Here is a 27,913-nt window from a genome sequence, read left to right as displayed (position 1 = left end):
TCTAAACCATTGCCATGTACAGATGGAGTCCCTTTTTTGTCAAACTGCAAAATACAAGGAATTTAGAGATACAAGGCCATAAATACTATTACACTAAACTGCCACAAACCATTTAGAGATTGCTCTCATTATTCATTTCAGGATTATAAAATCTAAATTTCATTCAAATTATGCCCACTCAACTCATCATTTCCTTATTACCATCATTCAGTAATTAATTTTAATGTCCTAATTTACATGAAAAACAGATCAGCTCAGTGCAAGTCAAGCATAATGAGTAATCACATACATATACAACCACTCAGTAAACCATGTGCTTTTATTACCAGTGCATATTCATAGAGAAAACAAAATTGTTTGTATTGGTGTGACACAAACAGCGTAGGGTAAAATGCTTCAGACACATCTCAAAAAGGTTGGCCCCTGACTTTTTAAAGACACCTGGGCTCCTGTTTGGCAACAAGTCAAACATCAGATCAGGTGCATGAACAACAGCAGCTTCCTGGTTGACTTAACCGGTGAGAGCAGGTCATATCCTGAAGCTAAGAAAATCTCCACACAAGGAGGGGTCAATGTTGGTGTTCGAGTGTTTAAGCACAGTGCTGTGGGTAATTACATCAGACCAGGAAGTAGCCTTCTTCCTGCACCCGGTCTCCCTTTTGCTCTGGCACCAGGCTTTCATATGACGTTACACAGTATGAACACTGGGGGGAGCATGAGCAGCAACAGCTATACTGGTACAAATTTTTCCATGAGAGTCATGGCTTTATGTAGTGCAGGCAGGTACTCAGATCTAACAGCGTTTTGTTAGATATCTTAACAGACAGAATCATAGGCGAGTTTTTCTAAAGCGAAGCGTGGATGAGTTTGCTAATAAGTTATCATTTAATACTTTTGTAACTGTTTCCTATGTGAAAGAAAAACAAACAAACGAACAGACATGGTAAAACAGAATTCATATTCCATCCCAATAGTTTTTTACGGCCTTGGATCCAGCCATTTGCATGAATTAACAGCTCCCAATGTCTCCCACAAAATCTATGATACCATCAAAGTATTCAAAGTTGTTCTATTGATACAGTGATCTAATTTGGATGGATTTCCTGAGATATGTGTTTTGTTTCTGGTTTGGATCTGTTAGCACTTCAATGAATAAAGCTCTTTCAGTGTTAAAGGCAAAATGATCTTTCTTTGTACAGATATCTGTGGCCATTAATCCTCAACAGAGAAATTTAGAAAACTCTCTTTTTTGATGACATCCCAAATGAAAATTAAGATGGATATGTAGCTTTGGAAAGGAGCTGCCCATGTGCTGCAACACTGATCTAAACTTTCCAGGTGTGGAGGGGGAGGGGGACACTGAATTCTGCTTTAAAGGTGGAATTTCCCTTCAAGGTTGAGGGATAAAGTGTGAAGCTCCAAAGAAAAAAAGAAAAGCACATCAATTTAGAAAAATAATTTGTAAATGCTGAACTAGTGTATAAAATAAAATAAATTAGCTTTTTTTTATTTTGTTTTTTTTTTTTCCCTTTAAAACAACAGATATTAACAAAAATGATTATTGTGCTGCTTACATTAGCAATAAATATGACACACTTCTTCTTTTAAGCATGTGCTGGGTATGTCTCAAAAGCACACTTTTTTAACAGCTGCCATACACACATGTTTAAAATCCTGGAGTCCTTGACTGCTGCTCTCTGAATAGCCAAAAGGCTGTGTGTTTCAAAATCATAGCACATACATACTGAGTCATCTAATATACACAATATACATTTATGTATGTACAGTACATACAGCAAATCAATGCACAGATGGTGGTGACATTTGTATGTGAGACGTCAGTAAATGAGAAATTTTACATTTCATTGCTAGAGAAGCGTAGCGCTGTTCACTTCACTGTAAGCATTAACTAGTTCATGAGAAAAGCAACTGATGGGTACACTGTGTTGTCGCCTAGGCTTTAAGATAAAATAAAACTTCATGCATTTGGACAAGTTATGGCTCATTAAATACTTCAATCTATCTCCTACCCTGTCCGGTCTCACAGAAAGTGTGGTGTAATAATATCATCAACAGTGTACAACACACAAAAATGCTTTTGAACATTCTCTAAATCCAGTCCATAGCTGTATGTCCATTACTTGTCCCAAGGACGCTACATCACCCAACTCTAAAATCAACCTTCAATACACATCATAAAAAGTAAACTCAAGTTCAGACAATTCTATCCGGGAGATCAGCTGATGTGTACATCAAAAGGCTGTATTGGAAAGGTCATTGCACCCTGTGGAATACATTGGTTGTGTCGTCGTCAGTGCTTGCAGTGGTGAAGATGGCTTTCTCGGGTCTCTACTGCAGGTAGCGGTAGACCTTGAAGCAGTGGTTTCCAGAGTCTGCCACCGCCACATGACCATCAGATGTGAGGGCCAGGCCCTGGGGACCATAAAGGGGGTCCGCTGATGTGTTGATGTAGGAGAGGAAGGACCCTGAGCTGTCGAACACCTGGTTGGTAACACAGCATAGAGGGACAGGTTGGGTAAGTGAGTCATATACTATACTTAAACAATTTGCTCTCTGCATTTAGTGATATGTAGTTTTTTTCAAGCTAACCTGGATCCGGCTGTTGCCCCAATCAGCAACAATAATATTTCCATTGGCATCCACAGCCACGCCCGTTGGAGCATTAAACTGTCCGTTTCCCTCTCCATGGGAACCAAATTTAAACAGGAACTCCCCATCTGCATTGTACACCTGCAGGAGAGATTAAACAGGGAAATGGGAGAATGACACGCATAATAAAAATACCTTCAGGAAAATAGGATGCAAAGCATATTGCAAAACCTATTGAAAACATGACAGCCAGTCAGGTCTAACGGCTTCAGTCATTTCTATGTTTTCTGGTGTTAATGTTTGGTTTTTTTGTTTGGCCTTTTTTTTTCTTTGAAACTGAGTGATTTTAAATTGCTGTATATATGTTTATTTACTTTATAGACACAGACTTGCAACATCATTGTGAAAGAAAAAGACTGGGGAAAAGAATTACAGCCATAATCATTTACAAGTAGCCCAGTACTTCATTCCAATTAGTGGAGTTTTTTTTTTAAAAAGGTTACAGGTGGGTACTACAAAGCAAAGAAACTGGGGGGTGGGGGTGGGGTTGCTCTAGCTTTGGCAAGTTAAATTTATTCAAATATAAATATTAGAAAGATAGATCTTTATTGTCATTGTAGGTCATACAATGAACCTTATTATTCCTTTAAGCCATATATTCACAATACTTGACAATACCTCCAAAGCAGGTTTACTACAATCACAAATGTACACACATACCTTGACTGAATGGTTATGGAAGTCTGTTACCACAATTTCATTTTTGTTATTAACGGCCACAAAGTGAGGACCTGGAAGCAGCAGAAGAGACAGAGAAGGACAAAGGAAAGATGCGTCATCCACTGCTCTGCAGCACATGAGAGGAAGTTCCGCACTATTTTTGGACATTTAGAAAACAAAACACACAGTGGCCACAAAGAGACTCGGAGAGTTGACGTGGGACAATACGTGAGACATGACAGAGCTGATGCATCAACATGTAAAAGAACAGAGATTTATTTTCTTAGTTCACACTCACAGTGAATTAATTACTTACTGAAAACAGGGCCAGATTTACTAAGCTTTTGTTCCAGTGCAATGTTTGCACCACTTTTTTCTAAAAGAAAAGAAAAGGTCCAAGTGAGAAATGAAATTGAAAGAACCGGTGAGTTTCAACTGAAATACTGCTGTCTGTGCAACAACTGAAGCCAGTTCAATGTGGGAATCCAGTTATACAAGCAAATCTTATTCACTTTTATTTTGAGTAAAGGCAGGATGACAACCATCACATCTTTTTCATGCATTAGGGTGCATTATGAATTCTTGCCCATTTATATATAGCTCTGCCTTGCAATATGAGGTGTGCATATCAGGTGTTTGTTTACAGTTTAAGATTATCAATGCAACAACAAAAATCATTAAGTGTGCATTGACGTTCGTAGTTAAACAAGCAGCTATACATGCATACATTGGTGAGCTAGGTGTGAAACATGCTGATCACCAAATAAATACGATTCCTACAAACAAACATTCCTGTAAAGTGTGAAACACAAATTAAATCTGTAAATCTGGCCCAAACACATGCACTGAAACATGAGGCATCATCTGCTGTGCATCTCGGTCTTTTCCTGTAAGAGATATCATGAATGAAAAGATCGTACTGTAGGTTACTGTCTGGTAGCACGCAGTTACCTGCAAAGTGTCTGTCTGATGTTCCCCTGGCTCCGAACTTCGTCACCAGCTTCCCATTGGATTGGAAGATGAACACACAGCAGGCCTTGTTATCAACAGTAATGATGTGTCCATTCTTATCCACAGCCACACCTTTCGGTCCCATCAGTCTTCCAGCACCAATTTTGTTCTGTGACAGCCAAAGGGAAGCTTCGGTCATTCAGTGGAAAACCTTACATTTGTACAATGAAAACACTGTTTTCCCTGACTGAGACCATTCACCTTGAACTTGCCATCCGAGGAGAAGATGCTAATCCATCTGTTGTCGTAGTCAGCTACGATGATGTCACCATTCATGTCCACTGTGACCCCTGTGGGGCGCTGCAGCTGCCCTGGTGAACGACCCCTGACGCCAAACCTCATCTTAAACTGCCCATCATTTGAAAATACCTAGACAACGAGAAAATTCAATTAGTCCACAACTTAAACAATGGAATAAGAGAGTACTCAAGAGAGTAACACACTGACCTGTATGCACTGGTTGTTGCTGTCTGCCACCACAATCCGACCATTATTGGAGGTCGAGATGCCTTGTAGGTTAGTGAATTCTCCTTTATCTCGCCCTCGTGTTCCTGTCATATAAAGAAGACATTAGGCTGCTACAGAGCTATGCATGTGTAGTTCTGCTTTACTTAACTTAAAATAATGTTACCTCCAACAGTTTGAACAATCAGAACTACTTTGTGCCACAGAGGGGGTCTAAAACTGAATATCCTGCATCATCAGGTACTCAAATTATCCAGATATATCGGTGAGCTTGTGCTTGAGTGAAAAACATCAGGCAGCTCAGTCGGCAGTTCCCATAATTAACAACAGATGTAGCCAGTTATTCACATACCCACTCTGTAGATCAGCTCATCCTCTATTGGGTTTTCCTTTTTCTTGGTGGTGCTGTACATACTGGAGGGCCTGCGCACAGCCTTCTGTCGAACGTGGCCTCCTCCTCCACTCGGGGATTTCACTCTTCTCTTCACATCGTCTGGTGACTGCAGGACATCTGACGGTTTGACAGCACGCAAACGGAATGGACTCCCCCTCACAGGCTGTTCATATAGTAGCAAAGAGAAGGTGTATTCTCCCTCTGAGCGGATGGTATAGCCAACCTCATAGGTGCCATTTTTGTTGTCCACCACCTCAGCTTCAGTGCACACTCCATCTGCAGAGATAATCTCTGCCCTCAGAGCGGCATTACCAGTCTTCACCAGTTCTCCATCCTTATCTTTAGTAGTGACTGTGACAGTTGTGTGCTGGCCGACCAGCGCGTGTCGCAGGCCTTCACCAGTGGCAACACTGGTGTGGCCTACAGCCCCTGTTGTGATCAGGACTCCCAGGTTCTGGATGGAGCGCCTCAGTCCATCCGTCTCTACCTGGCATTCCAGATGTCCATTTTCATGTGGATGCTCAGGAAAGCTGTGTCGCGCCAGGGCACTGACCCGCTCACCCATTTGTTTCTGGACCAAGAGGACCTCAGTGGCACTGCCATGGCTCAGGGCCTGCTCTGTGAAGTTGCAGCTGCTTTGAATGTTTTCTTTACCCTGAAGCAAAGAGGTCAGCTGTGCTTGAAGCACCTAAGAATATCCAAGGAGGCAGAAGCAGACAGTCAGTGGCGCTTGTACTGTAATATGTGGAGCATTGCAGCACATTTTCAATCTCTACCATGAAAAGAAAACAAATAGAAAGAGCTCTGACCTTCTGCTTAGTGCTGCAGATGTTTTCCACCTCAGTAATGAGAGCAGTCTTGCGCTGGTGTAAGGCCTTCTCCAGCTCATCGAAAGTGTCACTGATTTCAGTCACCGCCTCATTTTTCCGCTCTGTAAGCTGCTTGGAGATTTCATTCACAAGCTCAATGGCAGCCGTCAACTGAGGTAGTCTGCCAGATGACAGCAAAGAGGAACAGACATAAAACTTTTAAACTAGGATTCTTTACAGTGATTCCAAGATTTTTCAAATACAATGACATAATCCATTATGGATTGCAGCTCTGAAAATGGTACCTGTTGCGCACAGTGTCCAGCTGATTTTTAAGCGCTGACTTATGCTGTTCGAGCACATCCCTCAGAGGAACTGTCACATGTTCCCTGTGTTCTCCTTCTGTACACTCCAGACACATGGCTGTTTCACACGACTCGCAGTAAAACTCCATCACCTGCAGATGGTGCAGTGGAGCACAAGACACTGAACATTATATTGCTTTGGGTAAATTTGCTTATAGATTTCAATTCATATCAGACAAATACATTTCATATAAGATCTTGTAAAAGCACACAATGTTTTTGGTGGCTGAATTTGAACTTACCTTGCCCTCGTGGTTGGGGCAGGAGAGGGGCTGACAGGCTGTAGCTGCACTTGCTGACTCAAGAACATTGCAGGCCTCAGGTCGGCTGCACTCTGGGTCTCGCTGTAACACCTCCATTAGGTTTGTGATGAAGAAGTTGTTCTGCAGGGCTGCCACACCCTTCTCTGGCAAGATAGAGGTCTGTCTGCATACTGGGCAGGACAGCGTCAAAGACTGGGGAGGGATGTAGTTCTGTAGACATCTACACAGAGATGCAGAAATAAATGAGAGGGCGGAAGCTGCGGTTTAGCACCTATTCCAGTGTCAACATAGTGTAAAACACAAAACCATTCCAGCACCAATTGAGGACAATGACATTATGGTCCACTTTTTTACTGGGCACAACAGAGCACCAAATTATTTAAAGAGCTGCAAAGCAAAGCTGTGGAAATCAGTGCTTGCTGCCAACAATGCTGTGCCATAAAGTATGCTGTCTGTTTTCCTGTGGCCAAGTTCAGAGTGGTTGGTGCCTTACATCATGCAGAAGCCACAATGATGAGAGAATAGCTTGTGTAAGTGGTATGATTTTGGGCCATTAAACATAACGCCTTTAAGCATCCTGTTAACACATCCCAGTTAAAGAACTTGCTGCAAGCAGATAGAATACAAAGAGCAATATAATCCACTAAATTATTAATATGTCTTTTCTTATGTGCTCTACTCCTGAATTACATATTATGAATTTTTAAATATAACAGATACAGTAGATATTGTCCTAAAATGGTTAAAAGCAGTCTCATCTTGAATTTTGGCTGAAATGTTTTGTTGCTTTACTGTTTATCTTTCTACTGTCAGTCACCTGAACTGTAGTTTGAACTCTACTGTATGAAAGGTGCTGTACAAATAAAGCTTGACTGATTGATTAAGAGCTTACTTCTCACAGAAGGTGTGCAGGCAGGGAAGGACCTTGGGGTTGTGATAATGGTCCAAACAGATGCTGCAGACCAGGAACTGCTTGTCTATCTGCCTGACCACGGGGCTGGTGCTGCCAGTCTCACGCTTAGCCATAGTGACGGACATTCAAAGGGGGCACAGGGACCACTTAACCTGCACACACAGGGCGGAAGAAACAGGAGGAAGGTCAAGGAAGCCTTGAGGAAACATTCAAAAGAGGGCGAGAGGGTGAGGAGGGCGTGTTCACTTACCCTCAGCATGAGCACAAGGAAGAAATGAGTCATTAAGCTGTTAACATTATAAAACCTCATCCAAGTCCTGTATCTGCTGGCATTTTATGCTCCCCCTCCCTTATGAAAATGTGTCTGTGGGATGAGCCTCTTTTTTTTCACAAACACCCGAATAGCCAGAGGTTGTTTAACTTTTTAAATGAAAATCCTAATCGAGTTAATGCAGCGGAAGAAAAATTAATACATGTGACTAACACCGCAGGAAAAAACTCTGAGCCAAGACAACTATGCAGTGTTGGAGCCAACATGTGTGTGTTTACGGTGGTGTCAGAAGTACAGCATGTGTTATCCTGTTGACAAAAAGTGGTTAAATGTATCATGTGTTTCATCCCAGACGTTATCTTACCATCAACCATGTCTTTTGTTTTATGAGTGGATGTCAGCTGGCTCTCTGTTCAGATGGCAGATTTGCTGTTACATGAAATTGTATCACTGGGTCAAGCACAGATTATCTCAGTGTGCCAATGGCATGTTGTACATCTGTCATATTGTAAATAAGCACATAAAGGATTACATTACACCAAAGACACAGACATGGTCAATAAACACTGCTGACAAACCAGCAGCAATGTGTACCTCACGTAACAATGTTATTTCAGCCATTGGTCAGTTTTGGTGATTCATTTTTTTTTTTTTTTTTTTGTACAAAATCAGAAACTGGTACGTGTTTGTGTGCGTAATGCACCATCCTGTTGTAACCTTGAGACTGCATCATGGCTCTTGAATAAGAGGAAGCACTTCTATGAAATTTCAATGAGGGGTGTGAAACAAAGTCTGTGTCATCGGCGGCATGACGGGCAGTGACATGTTGAATAACTGTCAAAGCTCATGCAAGGGAAATGCATTCATCATTTCAAACATAAAGCAAATTAATCCAATAAGACTCTAAAAAGTTGAATGTACTGCACTGTAAAAACTTTGGATGCTACGACTAAACTACTCATCTTACACACTCTTTTTTCTTTGTAACATCAGTGAGTAACATCCTTCCTGGTTATGGTTTTAGGATGTGGACAATTTAAGGTACTGTTATAAATGCTAATTTTCTTCATAATGACTCCCATAAACAAAACTTAATCACTGGAAGCAGTCTGCAATCCTCCTGCAATCCTACAGCACATTGTGTTACTGTGTTACTCTCACTCTTACTTGGAAAAGATTATCTGCAATGCGCTGAAAATCACCTCCTGAACAAAGAATATAAAAACCACTCTGTGAAAAGGTGAACTCGCCGAAGTTTACATTCATATTTATAGCTTTAGATAGACCACTCTGTTTGAAGTAACAGTGCTAATATAATCTGTTTCAGGCTGAGAGCAGTGGAATAAAACAACTTGAACTGTAGATCTCACAACTGTCATTTTTGACTTGACTTATCTACACAGAAACAAACCTAAAAGCAAACTTCAAATGAGAACAGGTGCTATCTTTATCTCAAAAACAGTCCTGTGGATCAGAATATATTACATTGTCAGTAACTGTACAACATCATTGTTCAGTTAGTGATGATATGTAATGTTTCTGGGATTCACGTGGCTCAGAAAGGATTCAAGAAAACGAAAACTACATCATATGGATAAGGATGTGGATGTGGATGTGCGACACCCCATTTATTGCAATTTAATACACCTCAAGGACACAGACCAATATGCACTTTATATAAAATTGGACTCACTGACCTGAGAAAGACTCACTTTTAGTTTAATGTTACAGAACTGCAATTAATAACCGGCTAAAGCCACTATCTAGATCTAACTAATCCAAAGAAAACACACACAAACCTTTCCTTAGAGAGCAACATCAACTCACCCATCACATCTTCATGCGTCACGGCCACATGACTGTACAATTCTTCAGCCTCGCCTCATCTTTGATCCACTCATCCACCAGCAGGGTTTGTAATCTCTACTTTGAAGTCGCATCCTCACAACTGCTCTCTCAGTTTGACCCGGGATGGTTGAAATTATTAAGCCTGCACGTCATCAAGCACCAAGAGCGAAAGCTTCCCACACTCTGTCTTTCAGCTCTGAACAGTGCCTTGACAAATATAGCTAGGCCCCTTTTCCTGAGAGTGAGGAGAGGAAAGAGGAAGCTTTAAAATACCACTCCCCAAATTCCTCCTAGTTCCTTCCCTTGACTCCCAGCTGGCTGAGTTCAGGCACCACCTGTCTGTCTGTCTGTGGGGAGATTTGGGGAGGGGGGGGGGGTGACGAGGAGCTGGGCTGCCTGTCTCACATGAGCTAGCGGGCCTCAGAGGCAGCTGTCCCTCTCTGCAGACAGAGCAGCGAGCTCTAACAATGGCATTCCAGCTCTACTCACAGCGTACCACCCCACAGCTCTTTCCCTCCCTTCATCTCTTTTCCTTCTTGCTACTGTCTCTCCCTCAGTCACATAGATGCACTCATAGCGTTAGCAGGCCTGATCTCAGCCCCAGACATCTTGCAGATGGGGATTTTCTCAGGCATGCTGGCCCCATTGTTGTTACTTGCCAAGTGATTACAAGGCCTACTGACTAAGGAGCTCTGCCGAGCCCTTTCACTGTCCACACAACCAGCCTTTTCCCCACCCTCTCTGCCTTCCCCTCCTCCTTGTCTCCCCTCAAAAGCCCTCCCCTCCCTGGGCTGCCTTCCCTTCACATGGACACTGAAATACAGCAGCTGAACGGTGACATCAGGAGGAAGCTTGAGGAGCCAAAGCCCTCAGGCTCCTCCCCTCTCGGCTGACTGCCCCCCCTACGCTTCCCTTCCTCCCTGCCGGTCCGTTCCCTCAGCAGCCCTCCTCAGCTCAGTTCCTCCCACTCGCCTCACCACAGAAAGAGGATCTTTCTTTAAAAGCAGTCTCTTACTGACAGCCACCCTTGGTAACTGCGCATGTGCTCAAAAAAGAGATTGATTATATGAGCAAAAAGCATAAAAAATAAATGGAAAAGACAAAACCACATCAATGAAATCACTGCAGATGGTTTAAATAGGAAACTTTACAGGCCTTTGTTGCAATGCCCTAAAAAGCTCAGTTACTCCCAGATTTACATGCAGCAAAATCTTCCTAAGACTGATAAATCTAAAAATAACATAAGTAATCCATGAGTTGAAATATTAAAAAATAGCTCTGACAGAAATGTCATAGAGTAACAGTGGAGTACAGACTGGAGACCTAAATCTGCAGTAAACTGTAATGAATGAGGCAGCATGTGACCAGATATCCTCTCCAAGGCTTTGTCGCTAGAACTGTACGATCAGCACTTCATACAGCTGAGGTCAATCATCCAAGTCAGTGTGCAACACTGTTTTCTCTCTGCACTGTATCTGTCACACTGCAACAGGACGCCTGCAGGAAATCCACAGAATCTGAATGTTTGTGAATTCAGCTGCAAAGCACCTCTTGCCACTCTCACCTTGCATTACAGTTAAGTGGCTTAACGTCCTCCTGCAGGGTCAGACCCCGTCTGCCATCTGGATTAGTGTGTCTCCCAGACTCCAATGACACCATCATGCCTTTAACTCAAATCTGAGTTCAAGCAAACACCTGTGAATGCACATAAACTTGGACTGAGATGCTACATGAACGCTATTACCACCAGCGAAGCAGTGCCCTTCATCACTGCTTGGTCATAGACTGGACTGTAAGGAGGTGTTCCATATTTCAGACGAGTTGTTTGTGTGCTAAACACCTTTCTCCTGACAGGGGCTTGTAATGTGAATAGTTTAAATGGAGTTCAGCAACATGAGCTCACATTCAGAGAAACATTGCTCTCAGCTTAGTCTACTTGGGTTTCATCTGCTGAACAAGGGCAGGCTGCCATGCACCACTCTTCTTCACCTCTCCCATAAAGCACTGCTTGTTTTTGCAGTTGCGAGTTGTGTGTGCTTGAACTAGAAAGCTGCCATGCTTTCTGCAAATCATCACTCTAAGGCTTCTTTGTCCTCCATAATAAAAAAAAGTAATGACTCATGTCTGCTAGTCCAGTACATTTCACTACTTTGTTAAGTGAAATAAATAAAAGAACGGCATTTTTTCTGGCTTGTGACTAATGGATGGAATGAGTAATGTTATCTTTTGTGGGTGAAAAAACCTTCCACTTAGATTCACCCAAAAATTGTCAGACTAGATAGCAGATGAACTACTTCTCTCACCCAGTTTTTAATTATTTATGAGACCTATTGCATAAGACTCTGAGGAAAAAAAAAACCTCTTGGGTAAGTCAGGCTAGTGTGAGCCCCGAAAAGTTTTTGATTCCCAAAAAGTAAGTCAAATGTAACTTGCTTAATTTCAGCCAGTTAAAAATCACTTTGGGTCCATACAACAAGAAGTACAAAAAAATAATAATATTAATTCAAATTTATTTTCATTATGGGGCCAGCTCATGAGAATTAATCCACAGGATAAAACCCACTCCTTTTTCTTTCTTGATAGAAAATAGTTCCTGGAAACGGCATGGAAATTACAGATTAAATTCCAGTCACTGGGTTGTACTGGAATTGGTGACAGGCAACTTGGCTGATGCAACAAAATTGTCTGCTTGGCTCAATAGTGGCGCTGGGTATAATCATCGATCAATGGTATCATTGTTATACTATTAATAAGGGTGCTGTCTGATCAAAAAATCATGATTGCAAAATCACATATAAAATCATCAAGCTAATGTTTAAAGCAATTAACTGTGTTCCACAGTTATCCACATGTCCATTTCATGTCCATTAATATCATATCCTTGTGATATCTCACTGAAAGCCCGTAAATTGCAATGGCTAAGTTGTGCACTGGTCCTGCAGGCAGGCTGTAGATTGTTAATATCATTCCCTAGCTATGACTGTTCAGGAATCCAGGATGTTTGCACTTCAAGGCCCATAAAAGTATTTTTTCTCTTCCCTTCCTCTTCCCCTGTTTTAGTAAGAGGCAAGAACCTTCAACTGCATCTTGTATTTTAAGTCTGTGTTTCAGTGTCATCTGTTTACTGTTCTTTTGTACTTGTGTTATAGAAGAGGTCCTCTGTCAATCTGTGATATCTGCATTATATGTAACCACAGCAGAGAGGACAACAGACTGACAGACTTTAGACTATTGAGTTTTCCAGCATTTATCTCAGTAGTCGCAACAGTACACATTGGCAAAAGTTCTAGCCTGAAGAAGTGTTGGCCCTTGATGATGTGCTGTCAAGATTGTGTTTAAAGGAAGACTGAACTTTATGTTTCCATCCACATCTCTTGTGTCCCCACGCATGTGTCATCATGCAGTAATTGTTCCTGTGTATGCACGGCCTGTGCAGAAGAATGCTAGATAAACTCACCACTGACACCACTCACTGATGGATTTTGTTAACTTTTCAGGGAGCATGTAGAGTGTGATGAAGAAATGTCTGCGTTCAACTGAGAGAGAAAGAGAGAAAGGAGAGAAAAGAGTAAAAGTGAGACAGACAGCTGTGTACCAGAGACTTTAACCGAGCCTAACCACAGGGTCTCATTACTGTCCATAAATTACATAAGAAAAGCAACATGTGGACTCCATTCCACGTTACTTTAAAGGTCACTTCTCATCTCTATTGCTGCAAACACTGTATCTTATTTGTTTGAGAACTATCCTTCAAAAGCATTCTGAAGATTGTTTTTTATTTTTTCACCATCAGTAAATCTACAAGCAAATGGGAAACTTGTGATCATTATGTCAATTTGCAGCTATATCTGCTGGAATCTAATTCAGACACAGGTCAAGCATGACCAATTGCATCGTCCAATTTAGCATGAAACAAGCCAAAGAGCCTTTGTGCTGTTTGGAACAACAAGGCTGATGTGAACACGAGAAATCTAGAGAATCAAATCTCTGAAGTTACATCTCTGTGTTTTGAAGAGGGTGGAGGGGCTGATGAGGGGCCAAGAAGGGCGCCTGACTCTATGATGACTCATCAGTCATTACTCACACAACTCAGAAACCTCTGCTCCTCAAACTAACAAGCTCCCCTTACACCTCACTGCATCAGATGAAGGAAACTGTCTCAGTGCATCAGTCTCTGTCAGAGCAGTCATGGCAGTGGACATTGGGTTTCACATAATGAAAGGAAAACAGTGTGTGGACATAATGTATGAGACCAAACATAAGACGCAGAGATTTATTTCATGTTATGTTGTTTTCCTGGAGTTCATCTTATAACTGGGCTCAGTGTTTGTATTATATTCTATGCTTGTCTGACTTTCCGAGTCTGAGTGCATAGGAATACATTTGCATAAATAAGAAATGCCTGACTAAAATTTGCTGACCACATCTGTACATTGGTTAAAAAGTGTAGAAAGTGACTCTAACTGTGAAATGCAATTAGTTACTGTGCTTCAAAGGACTAGCACTGCAGTCATCTTATATCTGTTTTATCTCTGCAGACATGACACTGATAAGATCTGACAACTAACGAGAGAGGATGAGAGAAAGTGATCAGATCATGTCAGGTATAATAGTGAGCAGGGTTTTTAATCAACACTGACACAAAAAGGCAGTCAGGAGACATCTGGGTCTCCCCCTGTGAGCCCACTTTCATAAAAGCAGGTGGGAGACAATGCGGCGTGCAGGCAGTGTGTCTGCAGGCACAACATGCACTGCAGGTTTTGTAAAAGGACGATCAGTGCACAGGCACAAGCTGCTGTCTGCGACCCTTGTCCACCTGCATTAAGAGCCACAGTGACTGTGGTGTCTCATATGATGACTCAGATGATCACATGTCCTGTGCAAACACGCTGGCAACATTTAGCTTGATGATTTGAGCATTACCAAGAGTTGATGGTGTTCATAATGTATGATGAACTTGCTGATGATTGGTTGTTGTACAACAGTACAGTAGTTTGATGAAATGATGAAATGTACTGTATCAGTGCTGCAGCTCCACTGAGCAACTCCATCATAGTAAAGAAACATATTCAAAAATATAAGTTTAGATTTGTGACTTTCAAATAACAGGGTTTTGTGTTCATTAATCTTAATGCTGTCACATGTTAAATAGGATAAATATTAACCTTAAAAATGGCTGTCATTTTGCATCACCTGTGTTCAATTTACCATGCCAAATATTCAGTATACTGTAGTAATGGGGTGTTGATGTAACGTTTAGACTCAGAATTATTGTTCTGCAGCACTCATCTAATATTCATTTCATCCATTGTGTCATGTCTGATGTGACTCCATCCTTCTTCATAAGGTTATGATTTAATCATGATGCCAGAGGACTTAAAAGGAAATGCTCTCAACCGGTAAGAGTGATGACTTAAATGTAAATGGCCAAGCTATAAACAAGTGGTTCAGGAAAATCCATCTAAAGGGAGGGAAAATGACAGAGTCTGATGATTAGCTTTGATCAATCTTGAAGGTAGAGCTACAGTACACACAGTATAATGAACAGAATACAATCAACACTAGTCAATATGCAGTTGCTTCTCTGAAAAAAAGTCATGAACTATTTTTATGAAGGAGGTGATTTATATACATACAGAAATAGTTGAGAAATAAACAACAGTAGAAGCTTGAATCCAATTACATTATTGTCTTTGTTCCAGTTTGTTAACTGAGAGTATTATAAGTGTCATTATTCTGTACTTTCTCAAAGGCCAATTACAAAGTTATTACACTGCAATATGGTTAATAATAGTACCTACAGTTCAGTTCAGTCTCTACTATCCTGCATGGTAAATTTGGTTTTCTACAGACCTGACGATGACAGGTAATAAAGGATGAGTGAGTGTTGTGAAGATACAAACTTATGTTCTGTAGAAAATTAGTTTAATGAGACAAAACATTTTAAATTTAAATGAGGAGCAAGATTAATTATTTCAACTGGAACTGAATTCAATCATGTTTATTTTCAGTGCACAGGAAATAGAAGACAATAACCTCTGTAAAATTTACTGTCACAGGCCTCATTTACATGAGGGTGATGTAACCTGCAGATGAAATCCTTAAATCATTGAAGATAAAGGATCAAGGGCAAATTATTTGATCAATCTATCTATTCATTAATCTATTTACAATTAATCAATCTGCCTATCTTCTCTTTTGCATGGGTGCAGAGGGAATAGATTTTGACAACAGGTAGGGTTTGTGCTACATCTTCATTGCTGCCACATGTCTGCCTGTGGTCAAATTAGTATTCAAAGGTCATGCTCTATCTGGTCACTTCTAAGCTACACTTAGAGCTCTGTCCTTGGCAGCATACACTTGGTTATTAGTTCAACATTTACAGAGATGTGTTGAGACAGTTCTTTGTGTGCTAGTAGTGTATAACTGACACAGCACCTTTGCTTGTACCACAGTTTTCTCGCAGCTGCAGTTGGGCCTGACTAAACAGACACGATCTGAAACTCCCAGCCCACGATTACAAACTGAATAGAATCCTGAAGCCCTAAGACAGACATGTAACCCCTGGCTAATTATCTGCCCTCAGGCACAGCATCCAGGACCGTCTGCAACCTCGCTGTGACCCAGCACAGGCAGCCAGCAGAGCAAATCCAGCCAAACATTTCCATCAGCTGCACTCATCCAACATGTGACTTTTGAGATAGTTTTACACAAAGATGAGCCATCTTCCAGAACAAAAGACCAATCAATAAGGAACCACTGAACCATCTGCTCACAGTCTAGGCCAGAGGTGTGAAAATGATGCATTGGCTGTTGCTGCAGTACAATGCAACACACAGAGTGACATAAGCAAACAACACGCTGATTCACATGTTTCTCACATAGCTTCCCAGCAGTATACCCCATACAAATTCAGATCAGAAAACCAATGAAAGATCACTAATCCTCTAAACAAAAGAGCATGTATGCTTGATTACAGAGCCCAGCCCTCAGACTGCAGCAGAGATGCCCACCTGCTACAGAGCGGCAGCCAGGGCTGCCTAGGAGCTAAAATGGAGAAGTGAGTGGGCTGGTTGAGGAAGCATTAAAGAATCAGAGCAGGAGAGTTTTTAGTGCAACAGTTGCTCTTAAATGAGGCTGGAATAAAATGTATTTACTCTATGTTTTTCATAACTGACAAATGAATAAAAATAGAATCTATCACAACGGAGATGACACCATGGTTAATAAGCACACCCTCTCTGATTTACCAATGCACAGATGCTGGTTGGGACGGAGTAATAAATTATTCATCTGCTCCCATCTCAGTCATTGTATTATTGAGGACTCCAGATAATGACACAAACAAGATGAGAAAGCAGAAATATGATACCATGAAAAAAACAAAAAACAAAACAGTGAATGACCGGATTGTACTCACATGAATTCCCAGCTGGAGGGTGTGGAGTGTCAGCATTGCAGGCCGTGGAGAAATCTTCCCATTGTCAGTGTCCCAATCCTCTACAACAGAATCCACAGACCAGGCGACAGAAAGGAAAGGGCAGGGTCTGTCTGGGAGAAGAAGGGGACAGTAAGGAAGAGGAGAAGGGAAAGGAGGAGATTAGGGGTGTGGCTTACATGCAGCATTGGTCAGATGGCTGATGGGAGGAGCTGAAGAACCCAATAGCATATGAAGGGGGCAGGGAACATGCAAAAGAATGAAATCTCAGGAACTGACTGAGGGAAACAGTCTGTCTGGTGCAAAGGGGTTTGGCTTCCTTAGATACCACCCAGTTCCCTTAAAAGGACAAAGGATGCAGTTTATTACCTTCAAGCTTTGAATTATTAGGGTATAAAGAATTATTGGAGTGTAAAGACAAAAGGTATACACCACTGAACAACACAGTCAGGCAAAAACAACTGGAGTTCAGTCTTTCACAGCATGTTTCATGTTATATAAGTTGCCTCATGAGTTTCTTGCATTTTTTTTACTGTAAAGAGTGAAATTGGTAATTACTATGTAGAGCCTGTGACAGCAAGGAAATGAGAGGGTTTAGGGAAAGGCAGAGAGATGCTTGTGTGCAGCAGGGGATCAGCAGGAGAGTCCTGCTTCTTCTGGTAATACAGTTATTTGGGTGGAGTCAGGTGGTGGTATGGTGGTTGGTGTCAGGGCACTAGATGAGTCTATTTCAATACATATTAATATAGACTGTGTGTAGAGAAGAAAATCAGAATCTGATTTCCACTTATAGTGCAAGAAAGTGATATTTGGAGAACAAAGCAATTAGCTCAAGCTTAACCTCTCTGGATGCTGAATCTTGCTCTCTGAGGGTTTAGTTGTGGGGAGTGGGGGATGGGTCAATATAGATGCTCTAGGTAAAGACTCATGAGAGGGAGGATGACAGAGAAAGGCATGAATGAAAAAAGATGGCAGTGTGTTGTAATGTGGAGGCACTGCGTGAGGCTGCTGTGGTGGTGCAGGCGGTGGGGAGTTTGTTGGGGGTGGGGCATGGGGTGAGGGGCAAACACAGTCATCTCTGGGTTTTAGTCTGCAACGTGGAGTTGCCATGGAGACTGCTTCCATCGTCGTAGTTTAGTCAAGATGGCTGCAGCAGTCTGGCAGCAGCAACAGCAGCAGCAGTGAACAGGTCACACAATACAAACTGTAGGTGATTCTCACTGCCAAGACTGACATGTCATGAATAACTTCTATAAGGTACAATTAATGACTGAAGAGTCCACATTTCTAACTACTTCGTCACATATTCATATAACAATATTACAATATGTGAAATTTGCCTGGGATGAATTATTAGTTTTAATTTATTGTCCCTGCCAATTTATTGAAAAAAATGTTTACTGGAGCAACTGATAATGCAATAACTGCTACTGCTGGCAATTATTTGGTGATAGATACAGTATTAAGACAATGTAATACAATTAAATAACTGACTGTGTCAGAGCAGGCGTATCATTTTTCAAAAAAGATGACATAACAATAACAATGATTACTCAAATAACAAGGCACAATGTCCTCCATAGCCATTTGTTATCATTGCATTGGCAATTTAAAAAAGGTTCCACAACTGATAAAGAAAGACTCACAGCTGACATAATAATGTCATTATACTACAACCATTCCCCATATTTGATGCTATTTTTGTAGCCTGACAGCTTATTTAAGATTTTATGGCTCATGTCCAAACAAAGATAAGAAGAGCAACTCTTCTGTGTTTAAAATAAATTGAACTGAAAGGTGTAATCTGCAATTCAGAAGCACAGTAGGAAGAAATACTGTATTTCTATTTCTATTTCAAAGTTACAATGATATACTTCTACACGAGCTAATCACAAGTGGAGATTTTAAATGTTTTCGGGACTTCTGTCTTGAATGGCAGCCTTAAGTTTTAAACTATCCTGTGTCATCACACTTTACAAACTGATAAAACAGAGCTGTATAAATATGTGGTTGATATTTTTGTGAATTTGTGAATATTGGTGCAAGATTTGAATACTCTTGGGTGGAGAGTAGTTACCTAGTTTCTCGTATACCGAAACTTGTGCGTGTGGTATTTGTGTGCATTTATTCAACACTTTAACTGACACAGTTACAAAAAACAATTTGACCACTCACAATTTAGTGACAATACTCTTTGTATTGCTGTAATTCTAGTGGCTATGCAACTCAGTCTTATAAATATTTTATCACAAATAAATATAGCAAGCATCCAGTTGGTGTTTAAATGAGAACAACTTGAAAGAAGGTCAGTCAGATATCTGGACATTGCTGAAAAGCTAGCTATTGTAACTCTGGTATCAGCTGTTAAGAAAAGCCAGTAGTTGAACTTTGAACTCTTACATGTATCGGCACAAGGTGTGGCCTCAATGACGCCTTGCATGTGCTCCTAGCTTGTGGAGACACTGGAGTTGTAGCGTGACAGTGCCTAAAACAGTGTATACAGGTAAATAAAGGCAGGCTGGTAGTTTTTTTTTTATCATAATAGGCCACCAGGTGTTAGCCCTTCAACTGACTTCAGATCAGCACCCTTCAATTAGCCACTGACAGTCCATGGTTCAGCTCTGCTCAGATACAGGCTGCCTTTGTAACACTGACCCATTTATGACTGAAACAATGGCTGAATTGAGTAAGACCCTGAAAGCATCCACGGCCTTCTGCATTTTTGATGTGAGAACAACAGAGGAGGATAACAAAGAGGTATTAAAAAAAAAACAAAGATTCATAATCGTAAAACTGAAAATAACAATGTTGTATTCAAGCACAAAGTACATTAATTTATCAAAGTATCAAAAATAACAATCAAACCGAGATTCTAATACAGTTTGATAACTCTATTATCTTATGGTCACACTCAACATTTGTTTTACATTGTAATAGACACTGTGAGCATTCACTAATCTATCCAACTGATGAAGACAATGTCATATTGTCAAGGGAATATTATCATGCATTGATAAAAAAGTTACAATGTAATGTTTTACCTTGAGTGTGCCCATCGCCCTTTTGTTTACTAGGCAATATACAGACAACCCGTAAATCAACAGCACCCATACTTCCTGAACAAGTTTACCATGTGACTGTGCAACATACAAAATAGCCTTTCCTCAGCAGAAACACTCTCTGACTGCTACATTTTGCCATCTAGTGGTACAACATACAAAATAGCCTTCCTCAGCAGAAACCCTCTCCAACAACATTCTTACAACTTTCTGTCACTTTACAACCTTTACAACCCCTTATCAATTTACAAAAGTATGTCAGATAACACTACATCATCACAATGATGAGTTAATTACACTTAAAATTTTATATCTTTCAAAGTCTATACACTGGTATCACTGCCCTTATCAACAGTTTCCTTGCTGTTCTGCGGTTTGCTTCTATCTCCAAGGTGCTTAAAAAAGCTAAAAAATAGTCCAGAGGTGTCAATCTTAATCCACGTACTCTTGGAGGAAGTATTTTCAGTATTGCTCTGCAAGTGGTTGCCAGGGGGGTCCACTGATTTGCCCTCTTGGCTTTGCTCTCCAAGCCCTTCATCTGGAACATGGGCTGAAGAAACACTTGGCTTGCTTTTCTTTTCCGCTGATGGAGAATTATGGTTGTGAGCACCAGATTTTTTTAAGTTGTGAGATACTTCAGTAAAATCAAACGCTTGTTTTGAGGGATTGTGTTCAGCACCCTCTGCTGACGGTGTCCCTTTTTCTCTTGCAACAGCAACAGGACTTCTGATTGGAGCCTGATCCCACAGATTATCTTCCTCTTCCTCAGTTTTAGGGACTCTGATGGGCAGAGTATGACGACGGCCAAGGTTACGTTTTGAGGAGGATGGAGGATTGAGCAAAAACTTAACCAAATCTTCATTGGTTGGGTCTCCAGAATACCTTTCTGTCTCCTCATCAAAGGTGCGCTGACGAGGCAAAGCGGTACTTGCACCAGGAGATTTCTGATTTTCCAGAGAATAGTCCCCGGATGAGACACTGCCACGGCTGTTCTGAAAGCGCAACACTTTTCTGGATGCTTCACGCAACTTTTGGGCCTCCTCCTCATTATTGTCCTGTATATCTTCCTCACCATCATCAGTGGTGATAGAGAACGTTCTGACTGAGGAGGAAACGCTTGTGGTCCTTTTGGCTGGGTGTGAGTCATCTTTTCTGGAAGTTTTCATCTCTTCTTCATGAGGAAAGTCACTTTTTGCCGTGATCTCTTCACTATTTGATTTGTTTTCTGGAGACTTTTCTGTGAGTTCAGCTGCTGAATTCCACTCTTTTCTGCCCATCTCCTTAGCTCTAAATAAGCCACTTCTCTTTTGATTTCCAGGGGGGATATTTGCCTGCGTGGTAATTTCTGATAAGCTCCCATTGTTCGGGCTGCCTGTTGTGGGGCTCCCATGAGCGGACGAGGGCCTTCCAGATTTCCTTCGAGAGACACGATTGGTGAGGAAGCTCTGTAGCACAGACTCTAATGCGATACCATCCATTTCCTTGTCTCTACTGGAACAGGTAGCTGTGGACCTGCGCTTGGCAGCGATTTGTAATCTATCTCTGTGTCTCCGCTTCACTTCCGCCATTTCTCTAGCCTTGTTCTCCTGCAGAAAATCACATTGTTAATGGATCGATCAGAAGTTTCGTTTTTTTCCTCTGACCAAAACATACCAGTATATACGCTTACCTGTATGGCTCGCTGAAATTTTTCACAAAAGGAGTTGAAAATTGAGCAGCATTCCTCCAATCTGAACTTGTTTGGGTCTTCACAGAAGTACTCTGCCACAGAGTTACTCACTGACTGCAATTCCTGTAGATCATTCTCTGTTTCTGCCAAGCAGACCTCAGCCTCCTAGAGGGAGCCAAAATAAAATCATTCGTGATCAGTATTAAAATTCAAACAAACTGGGCTGATTTCCCAAACAGAAGGCTTTGTCACCTTTAGAAAATCCTCCATCTGTGCCTTTAGGTCTTCCTGCTTCAATGTGTCCGCCTTGGCATCTCGTACTCTCTTTACCAGTGTTCCAAACTCTGCTTCAACATCACCTTTATTTATCCTAACAGAATTTTTTTTAAAAAAGATTAATAATGATTGCATAGCAATTAAGAAGAATTTTAAGATATGATGACTACTTTTAAAATGACATTCTTTACCTAGCTGCAGCTTCAATGTGTTTGAGTTGTTCTGGAAATTTAAGCAGGGCCATATCTACTTTATGAGCTTGCTGTGGTGAGAATGAAAGTTTGTATAAAAATCACATTTGAAAAAACATATCTAAAGATACATAAAAACAGACTATAGATAGATCAAAGTAATAAAAGATACTTGCCATCACGACATAATGCATAAGATTCATTCCAGGTTTGTTTGCTTTGGTGTCCACTAACTTCAGCAGAGATGCCATTCGGAAGCCAACTGCACTGCCAGCATAGCCACCCTGTGATCAAATTAAATAAGACTCAGAGATGCACAACCACAAAGGGAAGTCATCTAAGACACTACTGTCACATATTACACACTCACAGCATTCATGTAATTTCCAGTCTTCAGCACCAGGCGAATGACAGAATGGAGATTATCAGACTCCAACAGCTCTAAAAGAAGACACAAAAGGTCAATTCTAAACCCCAACTCTACTTTTTTTCTCAATTTTTTTTAAGAGTCTTATCCATTTAAAATCCAGGAAAACACACAATACCCTCTCCAGCAGCTGTCAAAGTGCCGATGAAGCCTTTCATTTCATCCACGAGGGGGAAAAATTCCTCTTTGAGCACCAAGCTGCTGAGACGCTCTTCATAACTAACAGACACAAAGTTCCCATCATTAATAAACCACCGTCGATCTTTTACCCATGCAACACTTGCAATTACATTACAGGTAAGCTCACCTGGGAATCTTGACCAGCATTAGCATAAACAGATCTGCTTCAGGGAGAGTGGAGGGGTCGCCCTTAAAACTGACCAGCTGCCTCACCTGCATTGATTGAAGGAGCCCAAAAAAGACCACAAAACTTAAAACCACATTGTATTTCTATTCATACTGTTGTTGAGCAAGAAGATTGTAAGGTTTTACATAACGCATTAGAAAAAATGAGCAGCAGACACAAGTACCTCCACTTCATCTGGTGCCAACTTGCACAGCTCCCTCAGTTTTCCAGAACCAAAAGTGAGATTTCTTCCTGATTTAATTTCTTCAATCATATCTTTTACAGGCCTGTGGAGGAAGGTGGACAGAGAGAGAGAGAGAGAGAGAGAGAGAGAGAGAGAGAGAGACAGGGTTTGGTTGTTTAGTTAACAATTATCTTATGTTTTTCCTGAGGGTTGGGACATCTCAAGAACAGTGTGTGTCATGTTAATACCACACATTCGCATATTTGGAAGACTTGGGCGTCAGACACCAACAAGCCTCTACCTGCTAAAAAAGCTTTGCAAAATTGCAACACTTATGGGACTTGTAATGTCAATCCTCAGAAAAACACATGATGTACAGGGCATGAGACTGGTGGAATATCCTCTACTGTAATAGGAGAAAAACACATTTTTGGAAGAAAACACAGCGGCTAAAAAAGTTAGATTAATGTGTCGATCCATATGATCTGTTTTTCTGATGGTGACATTTCTGAAGGTATGCACACAAATGCACCATCAATATGGTCACCGATGCGACAGAATTTTTTTATTTCCTGTTAGATTTGGTGCGTACACATAATAGCCCAAGGCAATACATTTACAATACCTCACAACAACTCATCTACGGGTTAATCAAGGGAGGTAACCTGTTGGAGCTGTAGAACAGTGTAGATCAGACGTGTCAGGACTTGCTGACTCTGAAAGGCTTGTGAGCACGAGGCAGCTATGTTGCAGACTAGTCTGTGTGCCTCATCCTGTGTTGCTTTACGTTGAAACATGAAGAGATTAAGAGGCAAAACAAATCACACCTTAAAAAACGCTACCACTGACTCACCGCTTGAATTGCTTTAGGAAAATTCCAATGTTCATGCTTCTCTTGGAGCTGAGGATGGAAACCTGGGAAGGGAAACAGACACAGACCTGGATATAATCAGCTTGTCAGTTGTTAAGATAATTTCACTATTGGCTTGAGCAGTGTCTTTTGTATCACAGATGCCTCAGCTTTCCAAACAGACAGTTGATTCCAAAGGTTAAGAATTTTTAGAGTTGATTGTATTGAACAATCAGTCACAAAGATACGGTTTTCCATCAGTGATACATTTTCTCAGTGTCTCTCTTGGAAAAAGGGACGTGGGTCAAAGTAAAAGTTTGGTAACAGACCTTAACCCACTTTTGTTAGGCAAACGTTTGACCTCGGCTGATCTACCAAAGAAATGACAGTAACCGATATAAACAGATATGCAATAACCCCTGGATCTAAAACTTATTTGTTTCTGCTTATTTTGGTTTACGCCTTGCCTTTAGATAAATGACTGTGCAGGTGATTTTGTCCAGTAGCTTGAATACAGAGCACAATCAGCCTAGTGTACAGAACAGTGCTGTATGAGGACACAAATATACCTTCCTTTAGCAAACAGATACAAAGAATAGTGAGACTCCACCCTTGTATTGAGCGATTCTCAATCAAAACACGATGTTCCTCAGACAAACATTATATCATATTTATTATCATTCTGGTAGTGCAATGCAAATCATTAATCTATTATTTTATTACTCTTACAAGGGAAGAATTCGAAAGTGACGATGTGATGAAATGCATCACTGCAGTCCTGTTCCCTAAAAGTCACATGTGATTTATAACATGTGGAACGAGCTCAACTGCTGAGATCTTTATTAGAGAGTTTGCTGCAATGGCAGTTTTAGGTTTGAGGCTGAGGGAAACAATGTTAGAATGCTTCCTGTTTATCTCAACTTCACACGTACAAAAAAAAAAAAAAAAAAAAAAAAAATCAATCCAGCTCTGTAGCTCAGTGTTACACAACAAAAATACCATACATTTCAATCTATTGCTACAAACCACTGGGGTTAAAGTATCAGTGATTCAGCAACGTGTGACACCTGTATCCCCTGGCTGGCTGTACTCACCAGCTCCCCTCCAGAGGCAGCAGTTGGCAGGCGTCTCAGACTTTGGCAGTTCAGGGCCTTGAGTTGTTGCTGGCTCTGCTTGTGACTAAACAGCTCCTCCATGTGATCAGTGTCCAGCTCAAACTCCCCATCAGTCTTATCTGATGTCCAGATGTTGTGCTTTCCTATCACAGTGTGTTTAGGAAGGGTTTCCCAGTTGAAATTTCGCATCCTGGAGCGCCGGCGCTCCCCCTTTGCGAAGAGACCCGGGCCATGTAGGGATGGAGGAAGGCCAGGGGCTGGAGGTGGTGGAGGAGGTGGCGGTGGAGGTGGAGGTGGAGGTGGAGGTGGAGGTGGAGGTGGAGGTGGTGGAGGTGGAGGTGGTGGAGCGGGGGGACCTCCTGGTTGCATCTTTTGTCAAAGAGTTCTCAGAAAGTTTGGGATGCAGTCATGGCGTCAGTCACATGTACATCCAGGTTTGAAGCCACAGAAGAATATGCAGCTAAATAGGAGCTGTTCTGTATGATTGTCTTTATAAGACAGTGGCGCAGCCTCTGTGCTGCAGTGACTTATCCAAAAGGCTGTCAGTTGGGATGATGCATTCAGACTAAAAGAAACAGAACAGGGTGGAGACACAGTTAAAAACATGTACACAGTTAAGCAATGGATCAGCATTCACTTTCTCCACACATCTAAAATTACTGCTGTGCTGTATTGGCCTCATTGAGGATTGTCAAAACAGATGAATTTGTTGTGAATAAATAATTGTAAACAGTTGTTATGAGATTATTTTTTGTGCCACCCTAAGAGACAGCTTACTATAAAGAAACCGCTAGATCATGTGATCATGATTACCAATTTGATGAAAACATTATGTGAAATGATCTTAAGTATCTTCACCGGGCCTGGTTTTAGTCTTCATCCAACTAAACTCACCAAACTAAATCTTTAAACGACCAAAAGCATTTGTTAGTCTTTGTGAACCTACCACATCAGTAAGTAAAAACACACCTTACACACACACACACACACACACACACAACTTACCTTTGTGATTGTGATTTATCCTAGTCTGTGTCCCTGTTATTTGTCCTCTCCCGTCATCCTGCTGAAGTCCAGAGAGGAGTGTGACATCTGACTGGAAAACCTAACGCAAGTGTCGAAATTACCTGCGTGCAAACGACACGCCTAGTGAAGTCATCAGTGTGCATGTCAGCCCACACCTTCCCAGCAGGAGGAACTCTGGGATTTCTTCTGAAGTCGTTTGGCTTGTTGGCAGGAGTCCGCGGCCCCGCTCCGTCGACGCTGATGAAGAAAGCAAATCGATTTCCTAAAGGTGTTAGTTCACTTTTCAAATGAGCCCATGCAAATAGCCTTACCCCTACAGCGCTACTTTAATCGTTTTTCCAGCTGGTGTGTTGGGGCTGCCTCACTTTTTGTCTCCTCAGAATGAATAATAAAATGGCCTGGGTGAGTACGTTCATAAGACCGCGTCCCTGGGTTAAATATTAAGCCATACCCGCTCACAGTGTTACCGGAGAGCGGGCTGGCGGTCGGACTGGCCTTTAACTGTTTGCATGGTAGTCAATTAGCAGCAAACACTCCATCTCTGTCCCAAATATGATAAGCCCGGAGAATGATAGATGTAATGCCCTAAATACATCTGTATGCAAATCACTTCGTTCTCCACGATCAAACACTGAGGGAAACCTACAGAAACAGCTTCAACAAGATTATCTGCTCCTCCTCTGCAGTGCAACAAAGGAGGTTATCATGTGAGGACAAGAAGAGTTACACAGTTCATAGAAAAAGTTATTCATAAAAAACTATACTTAAATAGTGCACAGCTTATATTATATATTTAATGATGTTAATATACTTTTTAAAATTGTTTTTATTTTTGTTTTTTCAGTAATGTTTATTTTATTCATTTCATTTCATGTTGTTGCTCTCTTTTGCCACCAGAGGGGGTAAGCGGCAGGAGTAAACAGGCAGGGCACTCACATCCACTGTGCTGCAGCAGTCTGGACAGAAACATGTAGCCTGCTGATGTAACAGTGTGGCAATGTGTGGGCCCTGTATTTTGCAGTTGGCAAAATTCATAATTCACATGGAATCTTTGTCCAAGTGTGCAACACTTATCCAATGGTACAAATTCTCAGAAGCTCATTTTGTTGAGTGTCCTCGATCTTTCATCTTAATTTTCTGTTATTAAAAAAAAAAGAAAAAAATCAGCTATATCCCAAATATTACAAGTGCAGGAAATTCTTATCTTTATATTATGATTCACCGCCTTTAAGCTCAGCAGAACAATTGAAGTTTACCCCTAAATGTGCCTTGAATGTAAGGTGAATGTTAACAAAGTCAGAGGGAACGTTATCATTTTTGGTTGCATATAAATGTTCTGAGGAGTGAGAGATAATAAGGGATAAATTAACGACTTAAGTCTTTTCATACTTTGATGACTAAATGTGTGGGAGCTGTGTGTGATTTTAAGATAAGTTAAAACTTTTTGACACACTTACCAGAATCAGAATCAGAATCAGAATCAGAATCAGTTTTATTGCCAAGTATGTTTTCACATACAAGGAATTTTTTCTGGTGATTAGTGCAATTGATCAGCAACAGTGGGGCTCTCTAGCCTTGTTGATGAGGCTAATAGCAGATGGGAAGAAGCTATTTTTGTGGCGAGAGGTTTTGGTCCTGAAGGACCGCAGCCTCCTGCCAGAGG

At 41.2% G+C, this 27,913-nt stretch overlaps 2 protein-coding genes across 5 annotated transcripts; both read right to left on the bottom strand.

Moving 5' to 3' along the window:
- Positions 1-301: 301 nt before the first annotated feature.
- LOC139632465 (tripartite motif-containing protein 3-like) lies at positions 302-20,232 on the bottom strand. Of its 3 annotated transcripts, XM_071497401.1 has the most exons (14): positions 20,149-20,232; positions 17,090-17,220; positions 7,530-7,702; positions 6,617-6,857; positions 6,315-6,466; positions 6,010-6,190; positions 5,159-5,888; positions 4,789-4,892; positions 4,543-4,710; positions 4,282-4,450; positions 3,647-3,706; positions 3,331-3,401; positions 2,611-2,751; positions 302-2,502 (listed from the first exon to the last, which is right to left on the bottom strand). In XM_071497401.1, exons 3-14 carry the CDS (start codon positions 7,673-7,675, stop codon positions 2,350-2,352), a joined length of 2,316 nt encoding a protein of 771 aa, XP_071353502.1. In that variant the 5' UTR covers positions 7,676-7,702; positions 17,090-17,220; positions 20,149-20,232; the 3' UTR covers positions 302-2,349. The 3 variants fall into 3 exon arrangements, with proteins under 3 accessions (XP_071353502.1, XP_071353504.1, XP_071353503.1); XM_071497403.1 differs by lacking the exon at positions 3,647-3,706; XM_071497402.1 differs by lacking the exons at positions 17,090-17,220; positions 20,149-20,232 and adding an exon at positions 9,649-10,347.
- LOC139632464 (FH2 domain-containing protein 1-like) lies at positions 19,895-26,972 on the bottom strand. Of its 2 annotated transcripts, XM_071497400.1 has the most exons (13): positions 26,562-26,972; positions 26,230-26,487; positions 25,204-25,789; positions 24,113-24,174; positions 23,260-23,362; positions 23,037-23,122; positions 22,848-22,948; positions 22,673-22,743; positions 22,475-22,586; positions 22,303-22,369; positions 22,088-22,205; positions 21,836-22,000; positions 19,895-21,752 (listed from the first exon to the last, which is right to left on the bottom strand). In XM_071497400.1, the coding sequence occupies exons 3-13, from the start codon at positions 25,591-25,593 to the stop codon at positions 20,490-20,492; spliced, it is 2,538 nt and encodes an 845-aa protein (XP_071353501.1). In that variant the 5' UTR covers positions 25,594-25,789; positions 26,230-26,487; positions 26,562-26,972; the 3' UTR covers positions 19,895-20,489. The 2 variants fall into 2 exon arrangements, with proteins under 2 accessions (XP_071353501.1, XP_071353500.1); XM_071497399.1 differs by having other exon boundaries at positions 26,230-26,972.
- Between the last annotated feature and the right edge of the window lie 941 nt (positions 26,973-27,913).

The sequence above is a fragment of the Trachinotus anak genome, unplaced genomic scaffold (assembly GCF_046630095.1).
Source record: "Trachinotus anak isolate AG129_WGS33_773 ecotype Australia unplaced genomic scaffold, CSIRO_AGI_Tana_v1 ptg000014l, whole genome shotgun sequence".
NCBI classification, from domain to species: Eukaryota; Metazoa; Chordata; class Actinopteri; order Carangiformes; family Carangidae; genus Trachinotus; species Trachinotus anak.
This window is presented reverse-complemented; position numbering and strand designations above follow the sequence as displayed.